This window comes from Lepisma saccharinum, chromosome 2 (genome assembly GCF_977018435.1).
Source record: "Lepisma saccharinum chromosome 2, izLepSacc3.1, whole genome shotgun sequence".
NCBI classification, from domain to species: domain Eukaryota; kingdom Metazoa; phylum Arthropoda; class Insecta; order Zygentoma; family Lepismatidae; genus Lepisma; species Lepisma saccharinum.
In genome coordinates, this window is record NC_139230.1 from 194877974 (window position 1) to 194905615 (window position 27642).

Genomic DNA, 27642 nt, shown 5'->3' on the forward strand with positions numbered 1-27642 from the left:
TATTGTCATTGTTGTCAAACTATTGTTTCTTTACGTTTTCGATGTGCCCCGTTCGGTTTATCGTACTTCATTCCAAAAAGGGATATTATATTCCATAAAAACTATGCAGGGTGTCCGAAAATGAACTCTGGGGTTTTAAACACGCGTATATTTATTTGTTTCAGCATACAATTCTGTTTCGAACGTAATCGTGAATCGAAAACAAGCCAGCTTTATTCACACATTCACCACCAGGTAGCAGCAGCGCCACTGTACAGGTTAAGCTGTAACCGATTTGCAGAAGAATGGATAGCCAGAGCCAGGGATACTTCCTTTCCCTTTTTAAAAGACAGCATATCATGAAAATATCCAATCACTTAACTACCTGCGCCAAGGAATAACCACAACCATTGATATTCCTTTAGATATGCTTACCTAAGGCTAAGGGTGGATTGAAGTGGAGTATCGGCTTGATGTCTGTAGGGCTGTAAATGGTGCACACATTAAATTACACTAAAGGTAATTAAACGGACAACTCTGGCAGAGTGTTTCAGAAATCCTTTAACACCCATATAAAATGTAAAGGAGATAGGTTGGGTACAATTGGTCATGATAGAAACAGGTTATGCATAGGGAGAGCCATATTGATGTATTACAACGTCCGTCATTTCTGTTGCCACCATATTGAATTTAACTCGGAAGTTTTAAATGGGACAGGGGTGATGTGAAATATCAAATCAGGGTAGAATTTCAAGAGAAATTCAATGGTGGAGTTTTATTCAACAAATCTTTAATCAGGAAAAGTTATGATTGAATTATTGTAAGAAATGCCTCATTTTCCAGGTGTGAGAAAACAGTGCCAGAATGCTTCTAACGCGTGAGGAACACATCGAGATCGTACTGCTGTCTGGGGTTCAAGTGCACGTGCCATTGCCAATGATTTTAATCAACGACGCCCCCAACGAGATTCAGCGTCGCATGTGACAGTTGCACAATTACTCCGAAAGTTCCTGGAGATACGGAATATCTATGCTTCCCAGAACTCTTAGATATTGACAATGTATAAGGGCCGCTTTAGACGAAAGCATTTTCCTTAGCATTTCTCTTAACATTTGTGCCATGCATGGGGAGCCCATCCCCTCAAAGGCCAATGGCGCAATCCCCCCAAGTTCATGTCATAATCCCCATAAAGTACTTAATTAGGACAGTGTTTTCGGATATTCTTTATTTTATTTAGTTTTAATGAACACTTCACTTGATACTCCCCGTCTTGAGTTTTTCGTTTTATTTATCTAACATGTCACTATTACATCAAATACTGTGTAGTGCAAAGAGGAGACTGGATGATCTGTTTGGCGTCTAGATGAATTGCCACATCAAACTACGTGGTACGGATATAAAGATAACTCTTAACATATTTAACGTCAGAAAAAGTATTATGATTTTTAATCTGCTTAAATATATATGAAATAATAATGTGCGAGTTCTGTTAAGAGAAAATATACTGCATATTTGGAAATACAATAGGTAATTATAATTACATGAATTTTAGTAAAGAGATGTATTGACTTCCTATTTTACTATTTATTTTTTGTGCTCATTCATTAAAAGATGTATGTGAACAAAATGTACAATTGTTTTCCTAGTCAGAACTAAAAACTTAATATTTTGTAGAAAGAAACCAATTAATCGTATATATTGAACTACAGCTTACATAGTACATTTTTTTATGACGACATAAGAAATCTTAAGTTCTCAGAGTATCACGTGAATGGTAAGCCATATTACTCTTTTTGCTTTGTTTTTTTGATTACTCATTGAAAAAGAAAATCAGAAGTAGAACATGTGCTCTTTTCAAATTAATATTTATTTACAAGACAGCATTGATACTAAAACAAACTTTAGTATGAAGATCTTAAAAGAAGCTTTTGTCTCTGAATAGTGAATACTGGACCTTGCAAATTTATCTATTATTTCATCATTTGGAATTTTTGCAAGAATGTCACTCTCACTCAAACAAGCAAACTTGACAATAATGAATCCCCCAAACTGGAACGCAACCTACTTTTAATAACCTATAATCGAACATCACCCCTAGACCGTGGATGAATTACCTCCCCAAAATCGTTCATCATAATCCCCCACCCAAAAAAAAAGTTTGGATGAATAATTAATAATTGATATTTATTTGAATACAATACCATGTATAACTGTCCATATATTTTTAATACTTCAGTTTTCGAAATAACTGAAAGATAGCACATTGATTCGTTAAGTGCAATAAGTTAATGATGGCGGTTTCATTTGATTTTCGTTATTTAGCGTCGCTTTTCTGCCATTTCTGGCTAATAGTTACGATGAGTAATGATGTTGAAAGTGAAGAAGGGACACTCACAAATAACACCATGCCCAGGCCATAATTCGAACCCGGGGCCCTTGGCGGAAGAGCTGGTGATGGCTCTGAGTATAGGCGCCGATTCCTTCAGACATTTGGGAGGGGACAAAGCTAAGCAGAGCGTAAATACCGATTTCTTTCAGTTTGCGGAAAAAGGGGGGGGGAGTTGACTAAGTTTAAAAAAATAATAAAATAATTCGAAGTAGATACCTAAGATTATACATACTTGAATTAACCTTTGAAGCTTTGTAATTACAATTACTAGTTCTGACAACAATAATATACCTATCAAGGTACAGGGCGTTTAATTGAAAGTATCCAAAACACACCATTGTACATCGAACTTTATGAGCTGGAAAATAAAATCTCTACATTGAGATTACATAATTGTGTAACTTTTGATTGAGAATTTTATTATCATATACTGTACTTTCTCTCACAATCTTTTATAAGAGTTTAATATCTTCGCACATGCGAACATATTTTTTTAGCATTGGTCACACGTTGTATAAGTGACACTAGCCACAGTAATGCAGTATGAAGTAGCAAACATATGTTTACAGGCATAACGTATGAGTAAAAAATTGACTAATCCTGATTAAACAAAACAGTAGCAATTTGCAAAACAAAATATTTTTAACTTCTACTCTACTTTTTCGAAAGGAAACAAAATTCAATTAAAAATTTCATGGTCCCTTTAGTTTTAATATTATCCAGTTTCTCCTTATGTACTTGATACAGTGTCGCAAAGCTTTTGGGTCATCGTACTTTGTAAAATGTTCTTGAGGCAATGCAAAGAACAAACTACTTTCAGCCTCGCAAGAAAAATATAGCATAAAAGCAAGGACACCAGTCTATCTGTGTTTCTTAAATAGCAGCAGTGAGTATTTGCTACTAGGCTATAGCCTGCGCCGCAAGTCGAGGGGGCCACACAAAATTGAGACACTGAAGAGCAGAAGTGAGAAGGACCATCGATTATTGAAATTTCTTAAATTTATAATAATAGCAAAATAAATCAACATATCAAGCCGCTTTACTTGCTTTTCCATGAAAAAAGGTAGAATGAAGGGTCTCTGGCGTTTAAATAATGTATTTATTCAGTACTGCATTTAACGCGAGAAATCAGGCGAGGCCAGGCTGGCTCGGTAGTTCAGTGGTAGAGCAATGGCACGGTATGCCACAGGTCCTGGTCAAGACTGCATTTCTCACTGAAATATCTACATTTTACCCAGAAGTGTCTATATTTTAAAGTTTAAAAGTGTTATTAATACAGAGCATGCAATTAATGAAGTAATGATGATTACGATGATGATGTCAGCAAGGCCCAAAACAAAGGATAGCCTAGGGGCCTAAATTTTATAAATCACCTCCTGAATACCGGGTAGTTGCTCTAACTCTGCACCATGAGTACTGATTGGAACATGGAATATCTATAGCATATTGTTTATAGATTTTATCCAAACTAAATGAGGATATCATACTAAATTCAAAACAGGTATATTTCGTTATTCATTTTACCGTCCTATAGTTTGATAATAGTTCAATTTAGATAATTAATGTTCCACCAAATTGTTATCTTATTGGTATTTCCACAAAATACTTTTAGTTCTCTGAGATAGGCACAAGATTAGGCCACTTTAAGATATTACAGAAAAGAGCACAATAAAAACCCTATATTTCAGTCTGTTCCAAACACAACTAACATATGGCATTATATTCTGGGAAAATGCAGCAAACAGCACAAAAGTATTTAATCTTCAGAAAAAAGTATTAAGGATTATGATGGGAAAGAAATGGAATGAACCATGTAGGGAAATCTTCAGGGAACTTGGCATTCCACTACCCTGCCTCTATATACTTAATTTATTATGGCATGTAAAAATGGATCTGTCAAAGTTCTCCAAATACAACAAGGAGCTACATCATTACAACACGAGGAATAACTCCAACCTTGCAGTTCTAATGCATAACACATCACTATTTGAAAAAGGTCCAAAATCCACAGGCATCCACCTATACATGTTACCAGATCATATAAAAACTATTGAACCAGTAGCCAAACTCAAAAAGAAATCAAGAAATCATCTGTTGTACCATTTCTTTTACTCAGTGAATGAATTCTTGGACATCTGATCCATCAACTCAGTTGTGGGTTGATGGATTGGAGGTTCATGGATTCATCCACAAGAGTGCTGGATCCAATCTTACATGTTGTACCTGTTATATCACACGAGTGCAAATTTAGTATCATATTATAATGTTATTAGTCTTACCTTTATATTATCTCTTAATGTTTAATGTTTTAATCCATTACAGAATATTATTTTTATATTGTAACTTTAACATGTCTTACTGGTGTTACTTTTATGTATAGACAGTAAAACTAATACAAGTACACACCTCCAAGCATAAATCTGTAATAGGATAAGGTATCATTTCATTGTATGTATATTACATTATCATATTTCATTGTATTAGTATATTGTAATGTTTGACTGACATGTCCAAAATAACAGAATGAAAATGCAAATGTGATTCATGGATGAAATAAATCTAAAAAAACAAAATAACATTTGTAGGTGCAAACCCATGCTCCTTGTCACATTTTTTATTGTAGTTTTATATCCCCATTACAGGCAGGTACTGTATATAGAACTATATTTCGGGATGGATCCGAGCAAGTGTTCTACATGTGATAATAAATTCCATAATTAATAGGCTGATGAGATCTAATAAGCTAATTAAGTTTTATGTAAGAGGTGAAGCAAGTTACTACATACATTTTGGATTTCTCCTCGAAATAGCCAGTACACCAGTTTTTCTTTCCTCCTTTCTCAACCCTGACCTCAACATCATCCACCCACCACAATTCACTGCAGCCCGACCCTGTGGCCGAGTGGTTAGCACATCGCGCTGCGATGCCAAGGGTCCCGGGTTCGAATCCCGGTCGGGTATGGTTGTTTGTGAATGTCCATTTTCATCCATTTCATCATTTCATCACTCATCCCCATCTTCGCAAATTAGCCAAGAGGCACAAAACGTGAAGTAAAATAAACTAAATCAATCAATCAATCACAATTCACTGCTATATACTGAACAAAAACGATCAATTCGTTTTCTCATTACTTTCTCTTGTCTCTTTCGAATGCAAGTGATAGCCAAAAGATTCCAAATTTTGGCACCTCAGAAGTTCATAAGGTGAGGTAACAGATGCCAACAATGGAAGTTAAAAGTAACTTACATTCGTGTGGCACAGTGGTAGCGTCATTGCCTTGTAATCAAGGGGTCCCGGGTTCAATACCTGGTGGAGGCACAAGTGGTTCGGATCCCACTTTAAACTGTAGGTCCAGTCCCGATTAGCCTTACTGTGCATAAAGTGGACTTAAAACAGCAACTCAAACCAAACTCGCGTGGAAAACAGACACCTACCTATTTTTCGATGGACCGACTCACACAAGAACATGAGGAATACATGCTTCTTTCTCTATTATTATAGCTAATCATAATATACCATGTGTTTTCCTTAATTAACTGTGTATTTGGAAAAAAGAAATACTGAGATAGAGTAAATTTCAGAGCAGAATCCTGCATTATTTTCCACAGAGCCCTCAAATAATTTATATAATTTCCATCACGCAAATAATATTTTGTTACAATATGAAATCGTGTTGAAAGTTATACATTGGGCTCATTATAAGGGGAACCCAACAGAGAACTGGTGGGGGGGACTCGGGCCATCCCTGTTTTGGTGCCCCTGGCTCTGAGGGACTCACAAGAGAAGTTTTGAATAAGAAAGACAGAAAGGAATAAGGAAAATATCTCCGAGGTAAATCGGAGTAGATTGTCTTGTGCCTCTGCATACGATAGTGAGCTTATTCCCGTAAATACCTTTAGCGGACAGCAGGAGTAACTGCAATCCCAGAAGCTGTATTCCCCTTGAGGATGGCTGGGATCACACCTTTACATTTTTTTAAAAAAAAAATTATGTACAGTACTATGTACCGGCAATAGAAATGAGACGCTTGAATCCTGAAAAACTCACTTTCCTCCAAGGCATTGTGTGCGTTGCCTAACTCTACTGCGATAATTGGATCCTAATAGCAAATTTTCAGTGGCAACTTCTACAGCAGCCGTAGAGTTACACAACACACACAACGCCTTGCAGGGAAGTGAGTAATTGAGGATCTACATGTCCCATTTTTATTGCCGGTGACTGTACATCAAGAACCTGAATGCATGTCTCCAAAACATAAAACAATGTAATACATAACTAAGTTTAATGTGAAACTCGACTTTATAATCTAAATAATATTCTTAAACATAACAACAACTTAAGGTACCTGAACCCAATATGGCCTATTTTCTGTTTCCAAGTAGTTACAAGGTTAACTCAATATATAGCGTCAGTATGTCATTTAGACTGTCCAAATGATGTGATTTAACCTGTTGGCTGTACCAATAATGCAGTAACTTGAGAACAAACAAACAAAATAGCCGGACCTCATGATTGCATTCTACTTGATCTAATATTGCATATGGAAGTTAGGTTATTATATCTCTAGTTCATATTATGATAGCTCATAATTTTTACTTTACAACTTTACAATGTACTTAGTTTAGACTTTAATCTAAAGTCCTATTTTTAACGAAGTAAAGAGAACACTATGTAACATATACTTAATATGGCCTACATGGAAATATATTGTGAAAGGCTTGCGCAAATGTGACATTTGTTACTTGTATGGTCAAGTAAAGTGTGTAGGAGTCTCTAAGGGTGATGGACCTTTAATTTGCTCAGACTTGGATGTGTAATCCATGGTCTTCTGGTGACAAGTTATAACATGTCACTTCTTTGTTTATTGGTTTCTAAACCATTTTATTTCTTTGTGTAATCTCATTATGTTGAACGTAAGTGTATCAATGTACTTATCTATTATCTATCTATAAAAATAGCATTAAGGTACTTTATTTACAATTACTGTTACATTTTTTGATGTGAAAGAACAAAATACGTGTATATTACTAGGCCATATTGGGTACATATGTACTTAATATGTCCTAAACATTACTATGTAACAAATCTTCACTGCACCCATGTTATTATTTGGAACTGACTACAATTTTCAGTAAACGTCCAGAAATGTTCCCTCTTTTCAATCTTGTGATTAATTTTACCATTCTGACCTTGTACACCATTAGAAACAATTGCAAACCTTAGGTAGGCCATATTGGGTTCAGGTACCTTACATTGTACTGAATAAAAAAAAATTAAATTCACAATAGGGATGTGGTTACTTTGAAAGCTAGTAGTCTCTTACATTATTACATTATATATAGAGCATTTGAAAAGTCCCTGCACTTATACTTTTTTTTAAAAAAACAAGCTACTAAGGCATTCATCTGGATGAGTTGGCAAGCATGTCAGTAAGGATTGGTATGACCTTGAAGAACGAGTTTGTTATGTTTAGAGCAGTGACACTGTTCAATCACAGTTCGTCAACAATGCCTTTTACGTGCACACAGCAAATCACTTTGTTGGAAGCATATTTTGAGTATAAGTCATATGAAAGATGTGTGGAGAAATGGAGAAGTCTATCCAGGTTAAAGTGCAGTGTATGTTTACTCAAATTTAGTTTCAATATTCTTTTTGTGGATTTCAATGCAGGGAAGACAGTTTGCAGTATTGTCAGTATGTTATTGACCTCAGAAATTGCAGAATTACTCACATTTAGTTTACAAATTATTTTTTTGTGTATTTCAAGATATAGTTATAAATGTATGTATTAATTACATTGACAAGTTCAATAAAATATAAGCATAAAATTCTCAAACTTTGAGTGCGGGACTTTTCAAAAGCTCTGGATATTCCAGATTTGCAATTCAATTGTTACTTTTGTGCCTGTTAGTTGTGAATATAGCCTGAGAAAAGTTTTTTTTTCTTTTTCATAAAATTTCTTTCAGGAATGCCACCTAAAACGCAGTGTTACCCAACTCCTTGGATTATTATTTCCTACAAAACCTCAAAAATTGAAACCTTTTGAAGCTGTGCTCATTTACCAACATTTCTTTGTTCTGAAGCGATTTATGGAAAGCTTAACCAAAGTTCAAGAATATATTCAAGATCAATTTGAGGAAGAATTCAGGTAAATCATTATATTGAATGAATTTAGCCTATGTATTAAATAGTATCAAAGGATGCATCAGTACCAATGCACTACAAATGACTAATTCATTTTATAACATCACTTAGTAACCAGTTTCTACTGGTAAAATTTTCCTGTGTGGGGCAAGTTGGCTCATTAAATGGTTTCACCCTAGCAAAGTAAATAATAATAATAATAATAATCCACGGTGCAACAGTCCATGAAGGCCTACCGACTGCCAAGGTGGGAGATCGTTCAACCAGTTACAGGGTGACATGTGGTCACATGACTTAATCCCATAGTCCTAGTTTTCCATGACCGGGCTACGCTACGCATTCGTAGCTCCCCAATTTCCACAATGGTGGGTGGCCACCGGTCCCATACACAGGCCAAAATCTCAGGAAAAGTTGTTAGCTTCCCCCAGGAGACTCGTACCTGCACATGTCCCATAGCCAGAGCCCAAAGCATGATGCCTTAGACCGCACGGTGCAGGACAAAGAAAATAATTAATTATCTATAATTTAGCAGCAGTGTTTATCACTTTTAATTCAGAGTTTTCTGAAGACTATTTATGGGAAATCATAATTATTGGGGATATTACATTTCCAGATAGCTTGTTTTTCACTTATTTAATGTCACTTGAACAATTATTAGATGAAATTGCTTAAGCAATAGTTTTAAAGGAACACCAATGTGCACGTTCAGGTAGAACTCAAATCCAGGACTTCTGGGGGAAAAAATTCTGTAGCCACCAAAGCAGCAGCAGCAGGAAAAAAAAAAGCGAGGGCCGCTCATTGTCATGAAGGTTTTCTCGGCTGGTACACCTCCACCACTCACTTCTCAAAGCGAGACACTTGTCCCCATATGTCGGCTGCATTTTCCTATGGATCTCGATGGGCGTTTATGCCTTGTTCCATAGAAAACGAATAACACTTCACTGCTCATACAACGTGGACGTGTTGAGCAGGGCCGCCGTTAGGGAACGCGAGGCCTTTGTGTTATGTAATGTTAAAATATCGATAACATCAGTTTCTTGTAAAATTCTTCTCTAGCGCCAACCTGGTTATTAATTATTGTTAAGCATGACCGTGCGTTCGCAGTATCGCCATTTAGCACTAATAGAGTTTAAAATTTGGCAACAAGCTTTTCTTGACTGCTGATTGAGACCTAGTTTTAGCAATACAAGCCCTAGAAAAAAAATGTTATCCTGTGTGTTCGCAGCCATGTATTTACCATGTAAATTTAACCTTGTTGCTGATTAATGTATTTTTTCTGCCAGAGAAAGCACTAAATATGTAAAGAGGAGGCGGCCCCAGGGGGTGGCAACTCTGGCGCTTGTCCGAGGCCCCACGCTCCAGGGGACACTGCGCTAGATTATAATAATAGTTTGTGAGAGTTTTTTTTTATGAGTTTATAGGATGCTGGTGCTTCCAATTAAGTAACAAATCTGATATAGCCTGCATTCGTAGCTTATTTTGACATACTTAAACATACCCAAAATTACTGAAATCATAAACAAAGTAGTATCAAAAATACTTAACATATATTGTTTCTTTACTTATAGAATGAAATATGATATGAAAATATTATTTTATGGAAACAATGCAAATTCATTACAGTATCAAAATTAAATGAATAGTAAAGAAAACAATTATGTTATTGTATATGATTAAATATTGTTACCTTTTTAGTTAAAGTAACAATATGATATTGACCATTCCCAGTTTAGCAATTAAATATGTACTAGGGGTACATGAGATTGACTGAGTGATCGATTTGTTGTTTTAAGTTCACTTTATGCCCAGATAGGCTAATCGGGACTGGGTCTACAGTTTAAAGTGGGATCCGAACCACTGTGCCATTTGCCTCCACCTGGTATCAAACCCGGGACCCCTTGAAATGAATGAAAACGAAATGAACATGTAATAGTGTTTACATTATGATTTTGTAGGACACCTGTACTTCAGACTAAGGATCAAAAATTGAAAAAAATTAATTAATTACTATACTTCCCGCAAATATTTTATACCCCAGGCCCCTGTAATGAAAGATTATGCTCTGCCAAATACTTAAGGACATACAGTATTCGTTTGAAGACCTCACGCCTTTCCTGTGAAATCAACAGTCCCTGTTGCTCCTCAATAATTATGCTTTTCTGCTTTTCATATTCGGTCCATTTTTTTAGGCATAGAATTTGACTTTCTGATATTTCATGGTTTTGTAGTCGATAGCTTAAATGCCTTCAATCATCGCAGCCTTCATTTGCCAGCATGCCACCATCCTTCTTCCCAAACAGCTTACAACAAAAATATAAAATATTATCTTTCCTCTTACCAACAACCTTCTGTCGACTGTTTCCCCATTTTGCATAACACGCTTATAATGTCCAGGTGAAAAGTATTGATTATCACCATTAATTGGGTAATCATGATTTATGATGCGAATAAGGCTCCTTTGAATGATTGAATCAAATTCGGAACTGTTTAAAACTGATGTCCACTCACCTGGATCTAAAAGCAGAGGCGATCTGTCACCAGACTCAGAAGATGAACATGAAACATCCTCTTCGGAATTAGTTCCTACATTTGGCACCTGGTTCACAGACGAGCTACATGTAAGGCCACTGCCACCACTGGTATGTACATACGACTTAGACTATATCGCGAACACACTCCGTAACACCACCATCATCTTCATCAACACTAACACTAAAACACTTGACGTCAAGTGTATCTACATTATTTCCATCTATTGTGGCGAAATTTGAAATGGAAACTGTATTTACAGGCAGCAAGATTTTCTCGAAGGCACCCTTCTGACTTTTTAAAAATGTCTTTTTTATTATTATTATTATTATTATTATTATATAATCCAGATTCAAATTTACGAAATTTGTCCCATTCCCTAGACATTCCTATAATCGTGATTCTACACACCCGCATGCACTACTATGTCAAACAAGAATGACTTTAAATTTGTTGACACTTCGGCATGGTTGTAATATCTGGCAAAATCTGGAAATGTTCCTTCCCTGGGAGGGTTTGAGAGGCAATATAAATAAAGTACTCATATCTCCAGATCTTTACTTCTATTTCATCTGCGGGGGCAATATGCCGAACCAAGGTCCTTTGACATGCACACTGCCTGCCTTGAGAGGCCTGTTTCTGAAGCCCCTTTTTGGAAATGGATGAAGTTGTAAAGTTTGACGTCAGAGGGAGGGAAGGTCACGGAAGAAAACACAGTTAACTCCTGATTAAAAAGTGAAATAAACTTGTGTAATTTTTGTTGTATTCGTGTGTTCCTTATGATTTATTTTTGTAGCATTCTCATTTCATATCTAAGTTTGAGACATGAATACTGTCGTCAAGTACAGTCAGTAAAACGCAATATAAAAAAACTGATATTGTTTTCCGGGTTTCCTTCCGACAAGGAGTTTCGAGAAATTATTGAGAAGACAAATTTGACGTGGCAAATTCTAAATTTGCCGTTCATTCCTTTACAAACGCTATTCACAATCTGAAGTGCTTAGAATATCATAAAATAATGGACAAAAGATTGACGCCAATCCTGTGTTGTGAATTGCTTGCCTAAAAAATCGGAAATTATTATACATGCAGAAAAGCTAAAATGAAAACACAATGAAAATGAATTCTTGTAAGCTGAGGTTTGCTTAAATACTGCAGTCACATTTCAGTGCATAAAAGTGACAGGCAAATTATTGATTGTGCCAGAAATGGGACTGTTCTCAAACTATATTTAAGCCTACTTTTCTTATTTTATGTCACTTTTCTGCCTCTTTAGTTAAATCGTAACAATGAGCATGAATGATGCTTATATAGAATTGAAGAAGGGACACTCACAAAGGAACATCCAAGCCCACATTAGGATTTGAGCGAGTGCATTTTTTGAGAATTAGATATTTGAATAGTAGGAATTTAAAAAATGGGATGATATGAGTGAAGCAAAAGAACTGAACTAAACTCCTTACCAGCTAACTGTAGACCACGCGAACGAGGACAAGTCTCTGCGCAAGCAGTGACGCGAGACGGCTCCACCAGTGAGAGAAAAGGGATTGTGTAATGGGCGACGGGAGTTACCAGATTTCCTATGCAGCGTTGCAAACTTTTGAAAAGGATAATACTGAACGCACATGGCAAACAGACTGTATTTTTGTCTCCAGGTCCGTACAATTGGTTTAAGAATTTCTTACGGAAATATTAGGGATATAACTGCAAGAGCAAATTTTGAAAACTACAAGAGGTGTAGATGTCTTGAATTGATAATCTCTCAATTAGCGTACGGACTAAGGTCTGGACCGTATGTCCATACATGTATGGTCAGGACTGTAAGGTTGGCAATGCTGCACTTTCAGCACTCGAGTTTCCTTCTCCTCTGCCGATAAGAGTGGCCCTGCTCTACAGTTAGATGGGAAAGGATATAATCTTTAATCTCTAAATTCTTCACAGTAATGCTACTACAAACAACTCCGTGGCGCAAGAGCCATCTTAGGGGCACAGCCTGCCAATCAGCTTTTCTTTGGATGACCCGTGGTGAGCGCATCGAATCCCATCGCCGCTATTTTCTGGCTTTCGAGACTGGAGCCCGCTACTGCTTCATTTCAAGTAGCTCCTTAATTGTTCTCACGATGCTGGGTTAACACTGACATTTTAAGAGTTCGTACATGGAATCGAACCCGGGACCCCTCGCACCAAAATCTAGAGCCCTAACAAGTAGAGGGCCTCCCCGATGGCGCAGTGGTAGCGTCGTTGCCTTGTAATCAAGGGGTCCCGGGTTCGATACCCGGTGGAGGCACATAGTGGTTCGGATCCCACTTTAAACTGTAGGTCCAGTCCCGATTAGCCTTACTGTGCATAAAGTGGACTTAAAACACCAAATCAAACCTAACAAGTAGACTTCACGGGAGTCCTCTTCACAGTAATAGGTACGCATAAATTTATTTCTTTAATATAAAATAACATTCTCCTAATTTCATCTAATCACCATTCATCATCATTTCTGGCCACGATCAGGCCAGAAAACAGATAAATTATTTTTTTATCCTTTGGGTGCCTATTTGATTCAGCGGTTTTTGCTGACTATAAATCTGCACCCCTACCCATTATTCTCGAAAACAAGAGCGTTACGTGCTTTGCACTAATGGAGTATTTATTACACACTCGGTAGACGGTTTCATCTTGCCGCTGCGGTTGTAAACACGAGAGGTTGTAGTAAAGAGCCCAGCGTACCTTCAAGGCTTTGGTTCAGACTCTTGTCTCTTGTTTTCGTCTTTTCGCGGAGCGGTACACCCTCAAATTTGTTGGGCCTCAGTTTCCAGACAAATAACAATTTTATGATGTCTGTCCTCGGTTGAACATTAGGCAAGAAATCAGGGAAAGTTGGAGTCACCAATGGGTCATTGATCCTTGTTGGCAAATTTTCACTGGTGGCTTGACAGGAGGGGACATAGTTGTCCGTTGCCAGAAATACAACTTCGTTATGATGCAATTTTTCTTTTCACAACAATTATGTTTTTCTTCCTTCTATTTGAGTGCAATCCTGTTTGCACAAAATATGAGCAAATAACTGATTTGGAAGCGCGAGGCCCCTCAAAGCACAAGGCCCTGTGCGGTGGCACACATCGCACACCCCTAACGGCAGCCCTGGTGTTGATACTACAGCCATCTTTGCAAACTGCCAGCAGTGCCATGCCATGCAGCAGCCGAGAGTTAATGCAAGACCGTTCAAAGGAAAACCTATTGCATTGATATAATATATATATTCATATTCTATTAAATATAAAATTAAAATGTGAGCAATGTATGGATTTCTGAAAATAGAATAGAATGTATTATTATAGAATGAAATTATGAGAGATTATCAATTCAAGATATCTACACCTCTGGTAGTTTTCAAAAGAATTGCACAATTTACAAAAAAAAAAAAAAAAAATGCTTCAAATATAGAATTCTCAGTACCCACCAATAAAGCTCCACCACTGTCAAATACATCTGTTTTGTAGAAATAAGTATAATTACAATCTTTCATTTTCAGGTATTACATAAATTGGCCAAGAGTGAATCGTAAGCTACCTGACAGTTATCCCATAAAGCGTTTACTTCAAGAACTGGTGGAAAAAGTGCGAAAAATGGCTTCCTGTGGGAGAAGTGAACTGTTTTCAACTAATTATGTCAGCTGATTATTAGTTTAAGAGGCATCATTTTGTTGTCCAGAAAAAAGAAACATTATCTAAAGTTACATACTACGTGATCATCAGACATTGTCTAAAGTTATTTCAAGAAAATACTCTTCTTTGAGAAAGTCATACTGCATATTAGAAAGTTACAATCTATTTGTAAATTGAATCATATGATTCATATAGTTAACACTATGTGCCTATGATTAACGAGGAACTACGGTAATAATAATTCATCAATTATAGCTATGATTGTCCATCATCTACATAGTAAATAGCTACAAATGAAGAAATAGAGCTTAGGGGCAGAAACATATGCTACTGTAAGCTTCATTAGAAGGTAGTTCAAACAACAAATCTAACTTTAAGGTTCAAAGCTTCTAACATAAAAACACCAAAATATTATAACATTCTTAGTAAATCAAATCCATAAATCTAAAGTATGGTTCTGTATCTTAATAGCTTTCCACAAACATAGCACATTAAAATAGGAATGGGGCTAGTTATACTATTTAGTTATTATTGGCTTTTGACAATAAATTTACCAATAATTTGATTGATCTGATGGTTTATCTATACAATTACTGATCCCATATATAAAATGAACAACAATTATGTACAAGATCAGGATATGTATAACCAAAAGAAGAATATACAAAAGTTGAAAAACCATATACTATAGTATATATACCTATATTATAAATATAACTGAATTTGAACCTACAATGTGTATATTTATCATGAAAACCCAGCAGCAAGAATATTTACTTGAGGTAATTTGTATGTTTCTTTTATAATCTCTCAGTTAACTTGAAGGAAAAAATAGAAAAAAAAGACTGAAATTTTCTTAATCGAATTCCACACAAATAGTAATTTCTTGTAGTTACATATATTCAAGTTGAGCCATATTTGCCATATTAAATTGCATCAGCATGTTATTAATATCTTCAAATTTAATATCAGATGCTTAATTTATTATAACTGATACTCTTTAAAGCTACCTTCTTGATATTTTTGTGTTTACATACATTAACAAGGATAATATTTATAAAAAGAGCACAGAACCTAATCCACCTAACCTACTCTCATAAGCATGTAAGAGCATTATGCAATCAGAGCGTGGGTCAATAAAATGTCTCCTATGCTTTGTCAAAAATTCTCTCAAGTCCACTTTATGCTCAAATAGGCTAATTGGGACTGGATCTCAAGTTAAAGTGTGATCAGAACCACTGTGCAATGTGCTTCCACTGGTGATGCTTTGATTACAATGTGATGGGTCATATTAGCATGCTTTGGTTGTAGGTCAAAGCAAAGGGTACCCTTAGTAGAACACATGAAATACTTTAAATATTTTCCGGATATATCCTAACTCCAATTTATGATGTTGTACAGAAAACAGTTATGTACAATGTTGTACATATTGTATTTGATCTTGTGCTACCATACAATATAATGCTGTACTATAGAAGGCTATCAGCTGTGTTCAGTATTTAAAATAAAACATCATCATGATCAAATATTACACAAAAACTATATTCAGGTTCCAACCAAGTGAAACAAGCACTACAGGTACAGTAGTTTCCATGCAAAACAAATTTGTGTACAATATTGGATAAGACCCCGAATGTCAACTTGTAATCACAGGTTCAATACCCAGTGGCAGCACATTTTAACAGTTCAGATCCCACTTTAAACTGCAGGTCAAATTCCAATTAGCCTATATGTGCATGAAGGTAATTTAAAACTTTTTAAAATTTGATTACAAACACACGTCAATAAATTTTATACCACAATATCTGTGCACTTAAAATTTTAAATCAGTAATTAAAATTCACAACTTTTGCATTGAAATATAACTGACTTTTCATAAAGGCATATGGCAAATGTTTATAGAGATTATTTTTCTACTCTGCATCACATAATGTAGTCATCTCATGTACAAGAAATGTACTTTAAAAATTCTTACAGTTAAGTGTAGAGTTAAGATCACTTATATGTAGACTTGAATTTGTACTATGCCTTAAATTATTATGTTATCACTGGCATCATCACTGTAATATCTGTTAACACATTATAACAATAAGAACAATGAAATCAGTTTAATCAATGACGCAAGAATTTTTTTCTTATTGAAAATAACAAGACATGTTCAACAAATCATATTGATAAAACAACTTCACGTAGTAATTACCACATAAGTAACTTCTTCAGAAACTTGGACACGATCATTTAATATGAATTTTTAATTTGACTGAAAGTGGTATAAATTATTAGTCTCATAAAATTGTATGTAATATGAATGAAAAAGGATAGAATACAATATTTACACAAGTTGAAAAAAGTGTAAGAAGGGAGCATTTGTTTCTGAAGAGGAAGATGGCATTATTATTTCTTGTATTTAACAATTTCAGTAACACTGCATTTTATAAAACAATTCTGGAAGCTGCTTGTGTAATTTGTAGCTTTATACAACAGTAACCATTAACCTTTATTTAATGAATATGCATACTTATTTAAATTCTGTTACTTTTAAGATGGCAAATGACTCTTACAGCAAGTCCAATGGTTCAGAACATCGTAAAGCAAGATTGAAATGTGTGGTTGCACATCTTTATGTTTGTGTATGTTTCAAGTTGTAAAGCATTATTATTAGGCTTGGTAAAAATCAACTTTAATGTTGATTATTTCTCTGTGATATAAATCATATCTATATGTGTGTGTATACTTGTGTGGTGTAATAAGTTGTTGGAAAAGTAAAGTAAAAAAAAAAAAAGTAAAGTACTTCCCTGTGATATGCACCATGCCATAAAGGTGTATAGGGGGTGTGGTGTTAGGGCTCCACACTTTCTTGATCACGGCCGAAGGTGGGGTGGTGTGATCAGCACCACGCCCCTGGCTGCCTTTACCCCCCCCAGAGTTTCCTCCAGGTACCCACTTTATACACTGGGTGGGTGCCGGAGCCGCCTGAACAGGTTGAAAAAATTCCGATTCTCCCTACTGGGGATCGAACCCGGGTCTCTCACATGGTAGTCAATATGTTGTTGGAACAAGACCAAATGTAAAATTATGTTCAAGTGTAATGCCACAAGAAGTGAGTAGTAAATTATGTTTCAAGTTATGCTCTTCATATAATATTTTCGCAGATTAGTCAAATCAAATAGGTTATGTAATTTAATAAATTAAATGTTTTTTAAAAATGTAACTAGGTTCTGCTGTTATTTTCTGCTTGTGTACTTGTGTTTAGTATTGCATGTGTTTTGATATTACTGAAATAACCATCGGGAAGTTAATACAAGAACTGATTTTAGAAATTACCATAATTACTCATGCATAGTGTGCACTTTTTCAAAACTTTTGCCCCCGAAAATTGTGGTGCATATTATGTACAGAATAATTCGGACAGTCAACATAAAACCACACATATTTTCACTATGTCACTGCATATAACATGCATATATCAACAGGAGCAAATACAAAATACTAGGTTGGATTTCTTCAGTAATAATAATAATTTAAAGAACACTATAAAAGTGAAATGGCCATTTTCCATGATTTTCCACTTTGTAACAGAATGTTTTGCAACACCATGAAAAACAGCACCATACTGGTAGAATTTGAGCATGCACATTCCATGTTAGGAAAAATAATAGAAAATTAATTCCTGACTGCTGCAAATCCATAACATAATTTTCATCTTGCTTTTTTCTACTACAAAATAAACAAGGTAGTTATAGAAGTGAAAGGTTTGGAATGCTAAACACAGTGGAGGGGGAGGGGGAGGAGAAGGTGGCGTGGGTTGATGACTCATGGTGTACCCAAGATGATATCCTCCTCTTGGTCTACACAGCAACAGGTGACTCATTGAATAGGTATGAAGTCCTTCGCTCTTGATCAAAATGGCAAGAGCTTTATGACCTACAACTAAGAAAGCAATTTATTGAACCTGAATTACACTGCGCATTATACATGAGAAAAAATTGTTTGTTACTTTTTTCCATCAAAAACAGAGTATGCATTATGCATGCGTAAATATGGTATTCATCAGAAAAGCTTATTGCTACTGTAAAACGTGGGGTAGCTCTTCAAATACTGAAACTTCCATTCACAAATACTTAATATTGGAGCAAAAATTGGCATGGTTATCCTCCAGAATTTTTCAATGGAGGGGCAAGCTAGATATTATTATTTTCTGGGGGGGGGGGGGGGGGGCAAGACAACATTTTCTCCCATAATAGTCCTGCTCCAATCAAAAACATTCCTTCAGCTTGAAGTTATCATGTTCCTGCAATGCTCTTCTCATAATAAACACAAATGACTGTGGCTGAAATGAAATTATATGTGTGAAATATATTATTTTAGATTGAAATTTAATTTCTAGGGGGACTGTGGCTCCCCCTTGCCCCCTTCTGGACATCCATGAAAATTGGCCAAGTTTTATGTTTCCTGAAAGTAACAAGTCTGATTATATGAAAATTATACAATTCTTACAAAAACATTCAATTCAAAATTACAAATTTTAATAACATTCATATACATATAAATAGGGACGTGAAGTTTTCGTTTTAACGATAACACCAAAAAGTTGAGGAAAGCAAATAAAGTGTTTAAAATGTATTTGGGTAGGATAAGGAGGCAAGTTATTGGTGTTTCGGAATCGCGAAATAACGCAAATTTCACCATTCTTCAGAATAACACCGAATTTGCACTTTATCGTGAAAAATGCTGTGAAATATGCACTATAAACTGGGCATAACACTTCTTCTGTTCAAAAAGAACTACCAGAAGTGCTATGAGATTTGTCCATCTCTAGTCTAGCTAGTGAAAGTTTGATTCAAAAGAGTTTGTCATGCTTCATGTATTGCAGTTTTGCGCAGAAATGACTGACAGTGCTTTGACTCAGAAGGGAAGTTTTGCAGAAAAGGGAAAATTTTCAGGGAGAAACACCTATTGTGTGGGGAGGGGCATAGGGATGTGGGTGTTATGTGTGTATAGTGTACACAAAATGGTATTTTGAGGTCCAAGAGGGATTTTTTGGCATTGTAAGGGAAATTTCAGTCAGTCAGAATCACTGAAGCTGCATGGTTTGTGCAGTGTCTTTCATTTCCTTTTCCTTCCATGGTGTACTCCGCAGCATCCCAAAGCCAGCAGTGAATGCATTAGTTTGCTTCTGAAAGCCTTTATCCTTTAGATAGAACTACATTATTTTGTAATCACTGAATTTCAAAATAACATTGGAGCGGAAGGATTCCTTGATTAAGCGCAATGGAAGTGAGAGGCTGTTTCACGTCCACTTTATGCACATAAAGGCTAATCGGGACTGAACCTAGTTTGTTGAATCCGAACCATAATGGTGCCTCCACCAGGTATCGATCCTGGGACCATTTGATTACAAGATGGTGAGATTACCACTACGCCATCGGGGAGGCCCGAGAACAAAAGTAAAGTGAGTGTAACAAACCGGCAACTTTCTGTCGTCGAAGGCTTACATCACACTTCAAACTGTGGAAGCCTTTGTTAAAGTAGTCATTCCATTAGAGTGAATGGAAAAAGAAACTGCTATCTTTCTATTTAGAAGTTGTTTTTTTATATATATAGGAAGTGTGGTGAGTGAGTACTGTGAACATTTACTACGCACCATCTGTGCTTGGAAAATCATCAATGTTATTGTAAACTGAAAAGTGTATTTAAGAAAACAATTTTTGAAAATATTATTCTCAGAGTGAAAGGTTTTAAATATGATTGTGTTCAAAGATTTGGGTGATATCCTTCAATAAACATTCCATATTTAATGACCGATGAGATGGAGTAGTTTTCAAAATGCAAGAAATTTGGTCATTTCTCACAAAGGTTTTGATTGATTTATTTTTGTCATCAAAACTAAAATTTGCCTTAATTTTCCATAACTAAAGCAATGTGAAAGTCATATTAATAGAAGAAACGGTAAAAACGCATGTAAAAATAACACCGAATTTTGCTTTAAACCGCGAAAAATAACACCGAATTGCACTAAAAAATAACCCTGAAATTTAGGGAAAAATAAACGAAAACGTCACGTCCCTACATATAAATAATTATTGATATGTAAAGGTTCATACATGTAAAAACAACAATTATGTGTAACTGAAATAGATTTGTATTTCATTGAATAAACAATTGTTAAATATTTATAAGTAACGGTTGGTAATAATTGAGAACCAATTATATAATCCAAATATCATCCACATTGGATATAATGGGAATATTATGGCTCACAAAGTTTTTGTACAATGTAGAATGGATGTCTAGTCAAAATTACAAACATACAAAACTGGTTCAGTCTCATGAATATAACATATGCTGTTACTTCAGTGTCATATAAAATATATCAACTTATGCATGAAGTATGCAGATTTACACACTGTTGTACTGTACTGCATATATTTTATAGATATATATAATAACTTGACTGTAAACTTCATAAATGATTTTCTAACTTTCAAATAAGTGTATATATTGAATTGTAAGAAATTGTATGAATATGGCAGTAAATATATTAAATCAAAATCAGAAATATGTATTTATTGGTCTTACAACATGGGGTTAGTTTGGTAGCATAAAGGTTAGTGTATTTGTGCTTTTGTTATTTAGCATCACTTTTCTGCCACTTTTGTTTGTGTTTTGCCACTCTTCCACTTTAAAATTAGTTACGCTAGTTTAAATTGTAGTTTCACCACCGCAGTGTTCCTGTCAGGAATCGAACCTAGGACCCAGTGATTACACAGTCCTGTAGTCTGAGGTTTCATTCTTGGGGGCACTAGCATTTCAGATTTTGAGGACAACTGGATCACTACTTGAATAAGTAGCATACACCAGGGAAATTTGCAAAAGGAGTCAATACTTTGTACACATACACATACCATGTCAAAGTTCAGATTCACATTTATAAAGACCTGCTCAGAGAAAGTGCTATACCCTCTAACATAACCTAGTGTGTTACTTTGTCTGAACAGAGTACATCCCAAATTAGTTTTGTAACTTGGTTATTGTAATAGTGAGGTTCAATATTCCGCACTATTCCTTCAGAGGAAAAATCTTAACTTCAAAATTTTAGCTTACCTTAGTACTAAGCGACATACTTTGAACACTGGAGTACATTCCATATATAGATTATATAATAGTAGTAGTAATAATAGAAAGGATCATGGAAATGCACAATAAATGTTCAACACCAGGAAAACAGACTTCCTACAAAATCACTTCCAAGATAAATTAAGGTCTTTCTTAAAATAAAAAAAAAATACATATATATTCTTTTGATTCAGATGTGGGTTCTTTTTCTGCATGTTAGTTGGAGTATACTTATCACAATTCCCGTTACAAAAAGTTTTAAAACTAAGTGCAAAATATAGAATGAAAATTTCATTTTTATGAAAGACCATTTGCAGCCCGACAACAAGAACTAATTATCAATTTAGGGAGTCATTTCTTTGGCAGTTTGCTGGCCCATTCAGTTGTTTAGAGAAGTGCATGTGTTTACCCCTTAACAGTAAAAGTTTTTTATTTTTGACAGTTTTTTTGGCATTCTGGATCCCTGTGCAATGCTGAGATAAAACAGTGACCCCAAACGAAGGAAAAATCTTGATGAACAATGGTAACATTAGCATATACATGCAATATATATAATAAAATTGCTGTTTTATTGTAAGTTTCCAACCTCAACGACCTGGTAGTTAGCACAGCAGTGACAGCTGGGTACTCTTTAGAGCGCATACAACATAACATACATGCAAATAAACAAAATACTTATATTACAACCTCGCTACATCAGAGGCAATGAGAGAAGTCATTAGTACAAATATTGGTAAAAACACCAATAACAGCACGTGTATATGATACAAAAACTTACCAATAATAATGATGCTGAAAATAATATACTACAAATTACCATATTACAGACGTGAAAATAAAACAATCTATCAAAAATCATGATGAAAAAATACTCTATTACACACACTTATCATGGAAGTGAACAATTCACACCCCATCAAACTCAGGATGAAAATACATTTCTTAAAAGATCTGTGAAAATATGCTCTTTGGAATAGGTTGTCTTTGTCTAGTCTTATTAGTCTGTAAAATGTACATGACTTTGTCTCTTGCCTCCGAGCGGGAAATATCACTTCTAAGATTCAATAATTGAATAAGATGATCTTGTGTAACGTCAGGATATTTATCAACTAAGCTGTGTAAGTCCAGTGACAAAATCTCAGAATCTTCACTTTTAAATACTTCCGCTAATGCACTAATAATGTCAAATGGTGAATCAAACTTGGCAACATTGGGGGCAATCCTCAAGAATAATGATTTCATTTCTTTAACTTCCTTCATTATTTTAAGAGCAGCTTCACGCCTTTCTTCATAATTTTTAAAAGATGGCTTCTCTAATGCTTTGAATGGAGTTTTCTTCTGAAGCATAGCTGAAATATATTTCTTTGCAACCAGATTTTGAGCTTCTGAAATAACATAGTCAAAGTTCCGTAATCGAAGATGGCTGTAGTCTTGAAAGTAGTCATCCAACGTGACACAAATTGTATCCACTGGTATATTGCTTGTTGTCCACTTGGTCGTAAGCAGATCTTGGAAATGAGGCTCCAAGTCCAAAAATGCTTCCTCCAACAGATATTTAGATGCTTCATCTCTTAGTTGCTTTAAAGAAAAAATAACTATGTTTTACAAATTCTCTTCAAATATTACAAACAAGATCAACAAAACATTTTAACTGATAATGAAAAATGAATTGATATGGATTTCCTGATACCAACATTTCATTCACTGTATTTGATACTGTGAATACAGTAAGTTCAGAAAATGTAAATTCCACAGAAATTAATCTTGAAGGTGTACTTTGCTTGTTATTACCAGTGAAACTGCAAATTTCATGTTCCCTCATTATACAGGGTGCCCTGTAATTAGAGGTATTCCCTGAAAGGGGTTAAAGTAGAGGCAATTTGCAATAAATTTGACCATTTGACACCCCGTCCGAAAATTAGTAGTTTTCGAGATAATCGAATTTCTATTGTTTTTTTTAAATGACAATTTTCCACATAAAAATACGAATTGAGAAAAAACAGCTCATTGCATGGCACATATTTCAGCGTTTTCTGATAGCTAACAAATAAGTGGTTCGTTAAAGAAAGTTTGTCCCAAATAACAATCACACGTAAGTAACGGGTGGATCTAAACTTACAAGTGATGATAAAAAAATCCAATCTTAGTTTACTTGGCAACGTATTAATAACAAAAATGGTATGACACGAAGCGTACAAATGACTTAAATTACTTTCTTGTGTCATCAGCTATCCAACAAGGTACAAATGTTGCTAACATTCACATTTATGTACAAGAAATGATACTTCATTCATCTTCATGTGAATGGAATCAATGAACAATACAATTAAAGAACATTATACGTCTTGCTCAAAGTGGGCACCTCTGTTACGAATGCAGGCATGCAGGTTTTCATGGATATTTGTTCTCTTAACTCGTGATGTGATGCTGTCCTTGATGTGTTGACCAGCTGTTAAGATCCTCTCCCTGAGCTCTTCTTGCGAGTTTACCGGTGTCTTGTAAACTAAGTCTTTCATGTGGCTCCAAATGTAGAAGGCATCAAATCGATTTTGGGATCGAGCTGGGCAGCCATCATGCTGGTAAATCATGTCACGTCTTGTAGCTAGATGCACATCCTCCCATCCCGTTCCTCAAAAAATGTTCATAAATGATGCAATTTAAGATTTGGGGCAGGAAAAATGGCTCGATCAAATGAATGTTGATGATGCCCATCCATACTTCTGCCTGGGCATGCGACAGAGGCTGGATGAAAATTACCCAAACAAATGGATTGGCTGAGGCGGCTCGATCCCCCGATATGATGCTTTGCAACTTCTACATTTGGAGCCACATGAAAGACTTAGTTTACAAGACACCAGTAAACTTGCAAGAAGAGCTCAGGGAGAGGATCTTAACAGCTGGTCAATACATCAATGTCCGTAAAAACCTGTGTGCCTGCATTAATAACGGAGGTGCCCACTTTGAGCAAGATGTATAATGTTCTTTAATTGTATTGTTCATTGATTCCATTCACATGAAGATGAATGAAGTATTATTTCTTGTACACAAATGTGAATATTAGCAACATTTATACCTTGTTGGATAGCTGATGACACAAGGAAGTAATTTAAGTAATTTGTACACTTTGTGTCATACCATTTTTCTTATTAATACATTGCCAAGTAAACTAAGAGTGCATTATTTTTATCATCACTTGTAAGTTTAGACCCACCTGTTACTTACATGAGATTGTTATTTGGGACAAACGTTTTTCCAACCAACCACTTATTTGTTAGTTATTAGAAAACGCTGAAATATGTGCCATACAATGAGCTGTTTTTTCTCAATTCACATTTTTATGTGGAAAATTGTCATTTAAAAAAAAAACAATAGAAATGTGATTATCTCGAAAACTACTAATTTTTGGATGGGGTATCATATGGTCAAATTTATTGCAAATTACCTCTACTTTAACCCCTTTCAGGGAATACATCTAATTACAGGTCACCCTGTATAATGAATTTAATCATTATGGTTTCAATAAAGAAAATATATTGCACCAATATTGTGTGGAAAAACTGAATTTTGTGATTACATAAGATGTATTATAATATTCTGATTTAATTCTTGAATATTTTGAAGGAAATGTCGGATAAATTAATGCTTTTAATCATCCACTAATAAGGTAAGGCAAAGTTCACTGTGCATATAGCATGGTGCCATGAAGGCACATTTAGGGGATGTGGGGGTAGGGCCCTACACATTCTCAATCCTGGCCATTTTGGAGGTGATGTTGTCAGCATCATGCTCCAGTCACCTTTACCTCCCAGGGTTGAACCCAGGTACCCAATGATTTGAGGCTGGGTGAGCCCCAGAGCCACTTTATGTGGAGTCAAGGACGGAAAAATTCCGACCTTAGATCACCCACCCTGGGAATCGAACCTGGGTCTCCCGCATGGCAGTCAGATGCCCTACTGACTAGACCACCATGGCTCATCATCCACTAATATTAATCAATATTTTGAACAACTTTTAATTGTTATAATTTTCAAGATTTGGTATCAGTGAGAATTGGTTAAGAGCACTGGTAGCAATATGCGTTCTGCTTCAAAGTGGTATTGACTCAGCCCTAAGCAAAGCTTACAAAACTTTTCCAGTCTTTACATTTTCTTGCATTTCCAGTGTTTTCACCTTGGTTCTCTAAAAATAGTAAAAAACATCAAAGTTCCTCTTAATTATGTACAGCTGCATAACAAAAGCTGAAATGTCATTAATTAAAACTAAGGCTGAGAATATACCACTTTAAAATATTGATAACTAGGGCTGAACCAATACCAATGTCGAAGTATCAGTATCGGAAAGTATTGCTTTGAATTTATTTACTGATATTTCCAGCATTTTGGTCTTTCACGGGGTCTGCAAAATGCCACACGGCACTTTTGTGCAGTCTCATTATCCTGGAAATTATGCAAATTCAGTTGTTTTTTTTTTATTTTGCACCAGTTTTATGTAAAAAAAAAACTGAATTTTGTGATAACATAACATGGAATTTAATATTCTTCTGTGATTCTTGAATATTTTAAAGTTAAAATCTTGGTTAATTGATGCATATAATTAGAGTGGAATACTTACACACCAACATTAATCAATATTTTGAGCAACTTTTGATTGTTACAATTTTCAAGTATCGGTATTGGTGAGAATCAGTGAGTGTCTGCATTGATATCGGTTCAAAGTGGTGTTGGCTCAGCCCTATTCATAACTTCACATGACACAGCTGTTAAATCACAAAACCATTTTTCCCAAACAACACTGCTGCAAATATTATGCATAATTTCCAGGAATTTTAGACTCTGCAAAAATGTTGTGTGGCATGTTTGCAGACTGTGATTGATTCTCAAACTCGGGAAAAGTATTGGCTGGTATCAGTGATTAAATTTGAACCAATTCTTTCAGATACCAGTATCAGTTAGGTATTGGCTCAGCTCTATTTAACCCTCCATCGGTCACACCTGGAAAAGTAACAAGATCGATCACGCTGTATCTGATTACTTTTTAATTTTCACCTATTTTAGTACTACACATAATTATTCTTAAGCACCTTAAAAACATTGCTTTAGTACTATGCATGCTATTTATTGTCACCTTACAACATATTTATTTATACGCGTTACTCTGCCATTCATCGCAATTGTCATCACATTCCGGTTCAGTCTCCGAATTACCTTCTCTACCTGATAATTTTGTATTCAATGCATTCACCATCATTGCTACAGAGAAGGAGCGAATCTATTCAGAATTTATCTGGATCTAAATGGTAAATTCTACAAGCAAGCTGTGCTACCATTAACCCAAACAAATTTGGTCACTCTGTATCTCACAGATACAAACATCCTACTAAGCCCAGACACAAAGGGACACCAGGCAGAGACTGTGGTCATCTGCATTCAGACAAAGAGGGAAGCAGCTACTGGGCAGCTTAGAACCACACACCCAATTGTTTCGAGAAAATTTTAGTAGCATGTATCTCATATAGAGGGCTAAAACTGATTTTTAAGATATATATTTGTACTGAATAACAGTATTAATTAAATGCAACTGATTTACACATGGTAAAGATGTTATATATACGCACAGACAAAACATACCTGGAATGTGTTCAAAAGTGCTTCAAATTTCTGCCCTGCTTCATTATCATGTAACCCTGGTCTCCAATAATGTTGCTTCATTTGCTGTGCTAGCTCTATGAAATGTAAGCAGTTATTGACAATAGTTATCATGTAATGTGTGAAGTATGGCACCTAAAATGTAATCAAACACATATATAAATATATAATTCTTGAAAT

General features: G+C 35.4%; 2 protein-coding genes across 7 annotated transcripts in view; one reads left to right on the forward strand and one right to left on the reverse strand.

Annotated features, from left to right (window-relative positions):
* The window catches only part of LOC145984238 (uncharacterized protein C12orf56-like), a 178113-nt gene extending 159217 nt beyond the window's left edge, over positions 1–18896 (forward strand). The window contains exons 10-11 of one of the 2 annotated variants that reach the window (XM_083117817.1): positions 8336–8517; positions 14569–18896. In XM_083117817.1, coding sequence (XP_082973943.1) covers positions 8336–8517; positions 14569–14713 — 327 coding nt within the window. In that variant the 3' untranslated portion in view covers positions 14714–18896. Of the gene's footprint in view, positions 1–822; positions 875–8335; positions 8518–14568 lie in introns of those variants that run through there. The other variant, XM_083117818.1, reaches the window with a different exon arrangement.
* Positions 18897–20834: 1938 nt separating this feature from the next.
* LOC145984239 (exocyst complex component 3-like) overlaps positions 20835–27642 on the reverse strand; it is a 55882-nt gene continuing 49074 nt past the window's right edge. For all 5 annotated transcript variants that reach the window (XM_083117823.1, XM_083117821.1, XM_083117819.1 and 2 more), the window contains 2 exons: positions 27445–27597; positions 20835–23395 (listed from right to left, as the gene is read on the reverse strand). In XM_083117823.1, the coding sequence (XP_082973949.1) occupies positions 22760–23395; positions 27445–27597 (789 nt within the window). In that variant the 3' untranslated portion in view covers positions 20835–22759. The remainder of the gene's footprint in view (positions 23396–27444; positions 27598–27642) is intronic.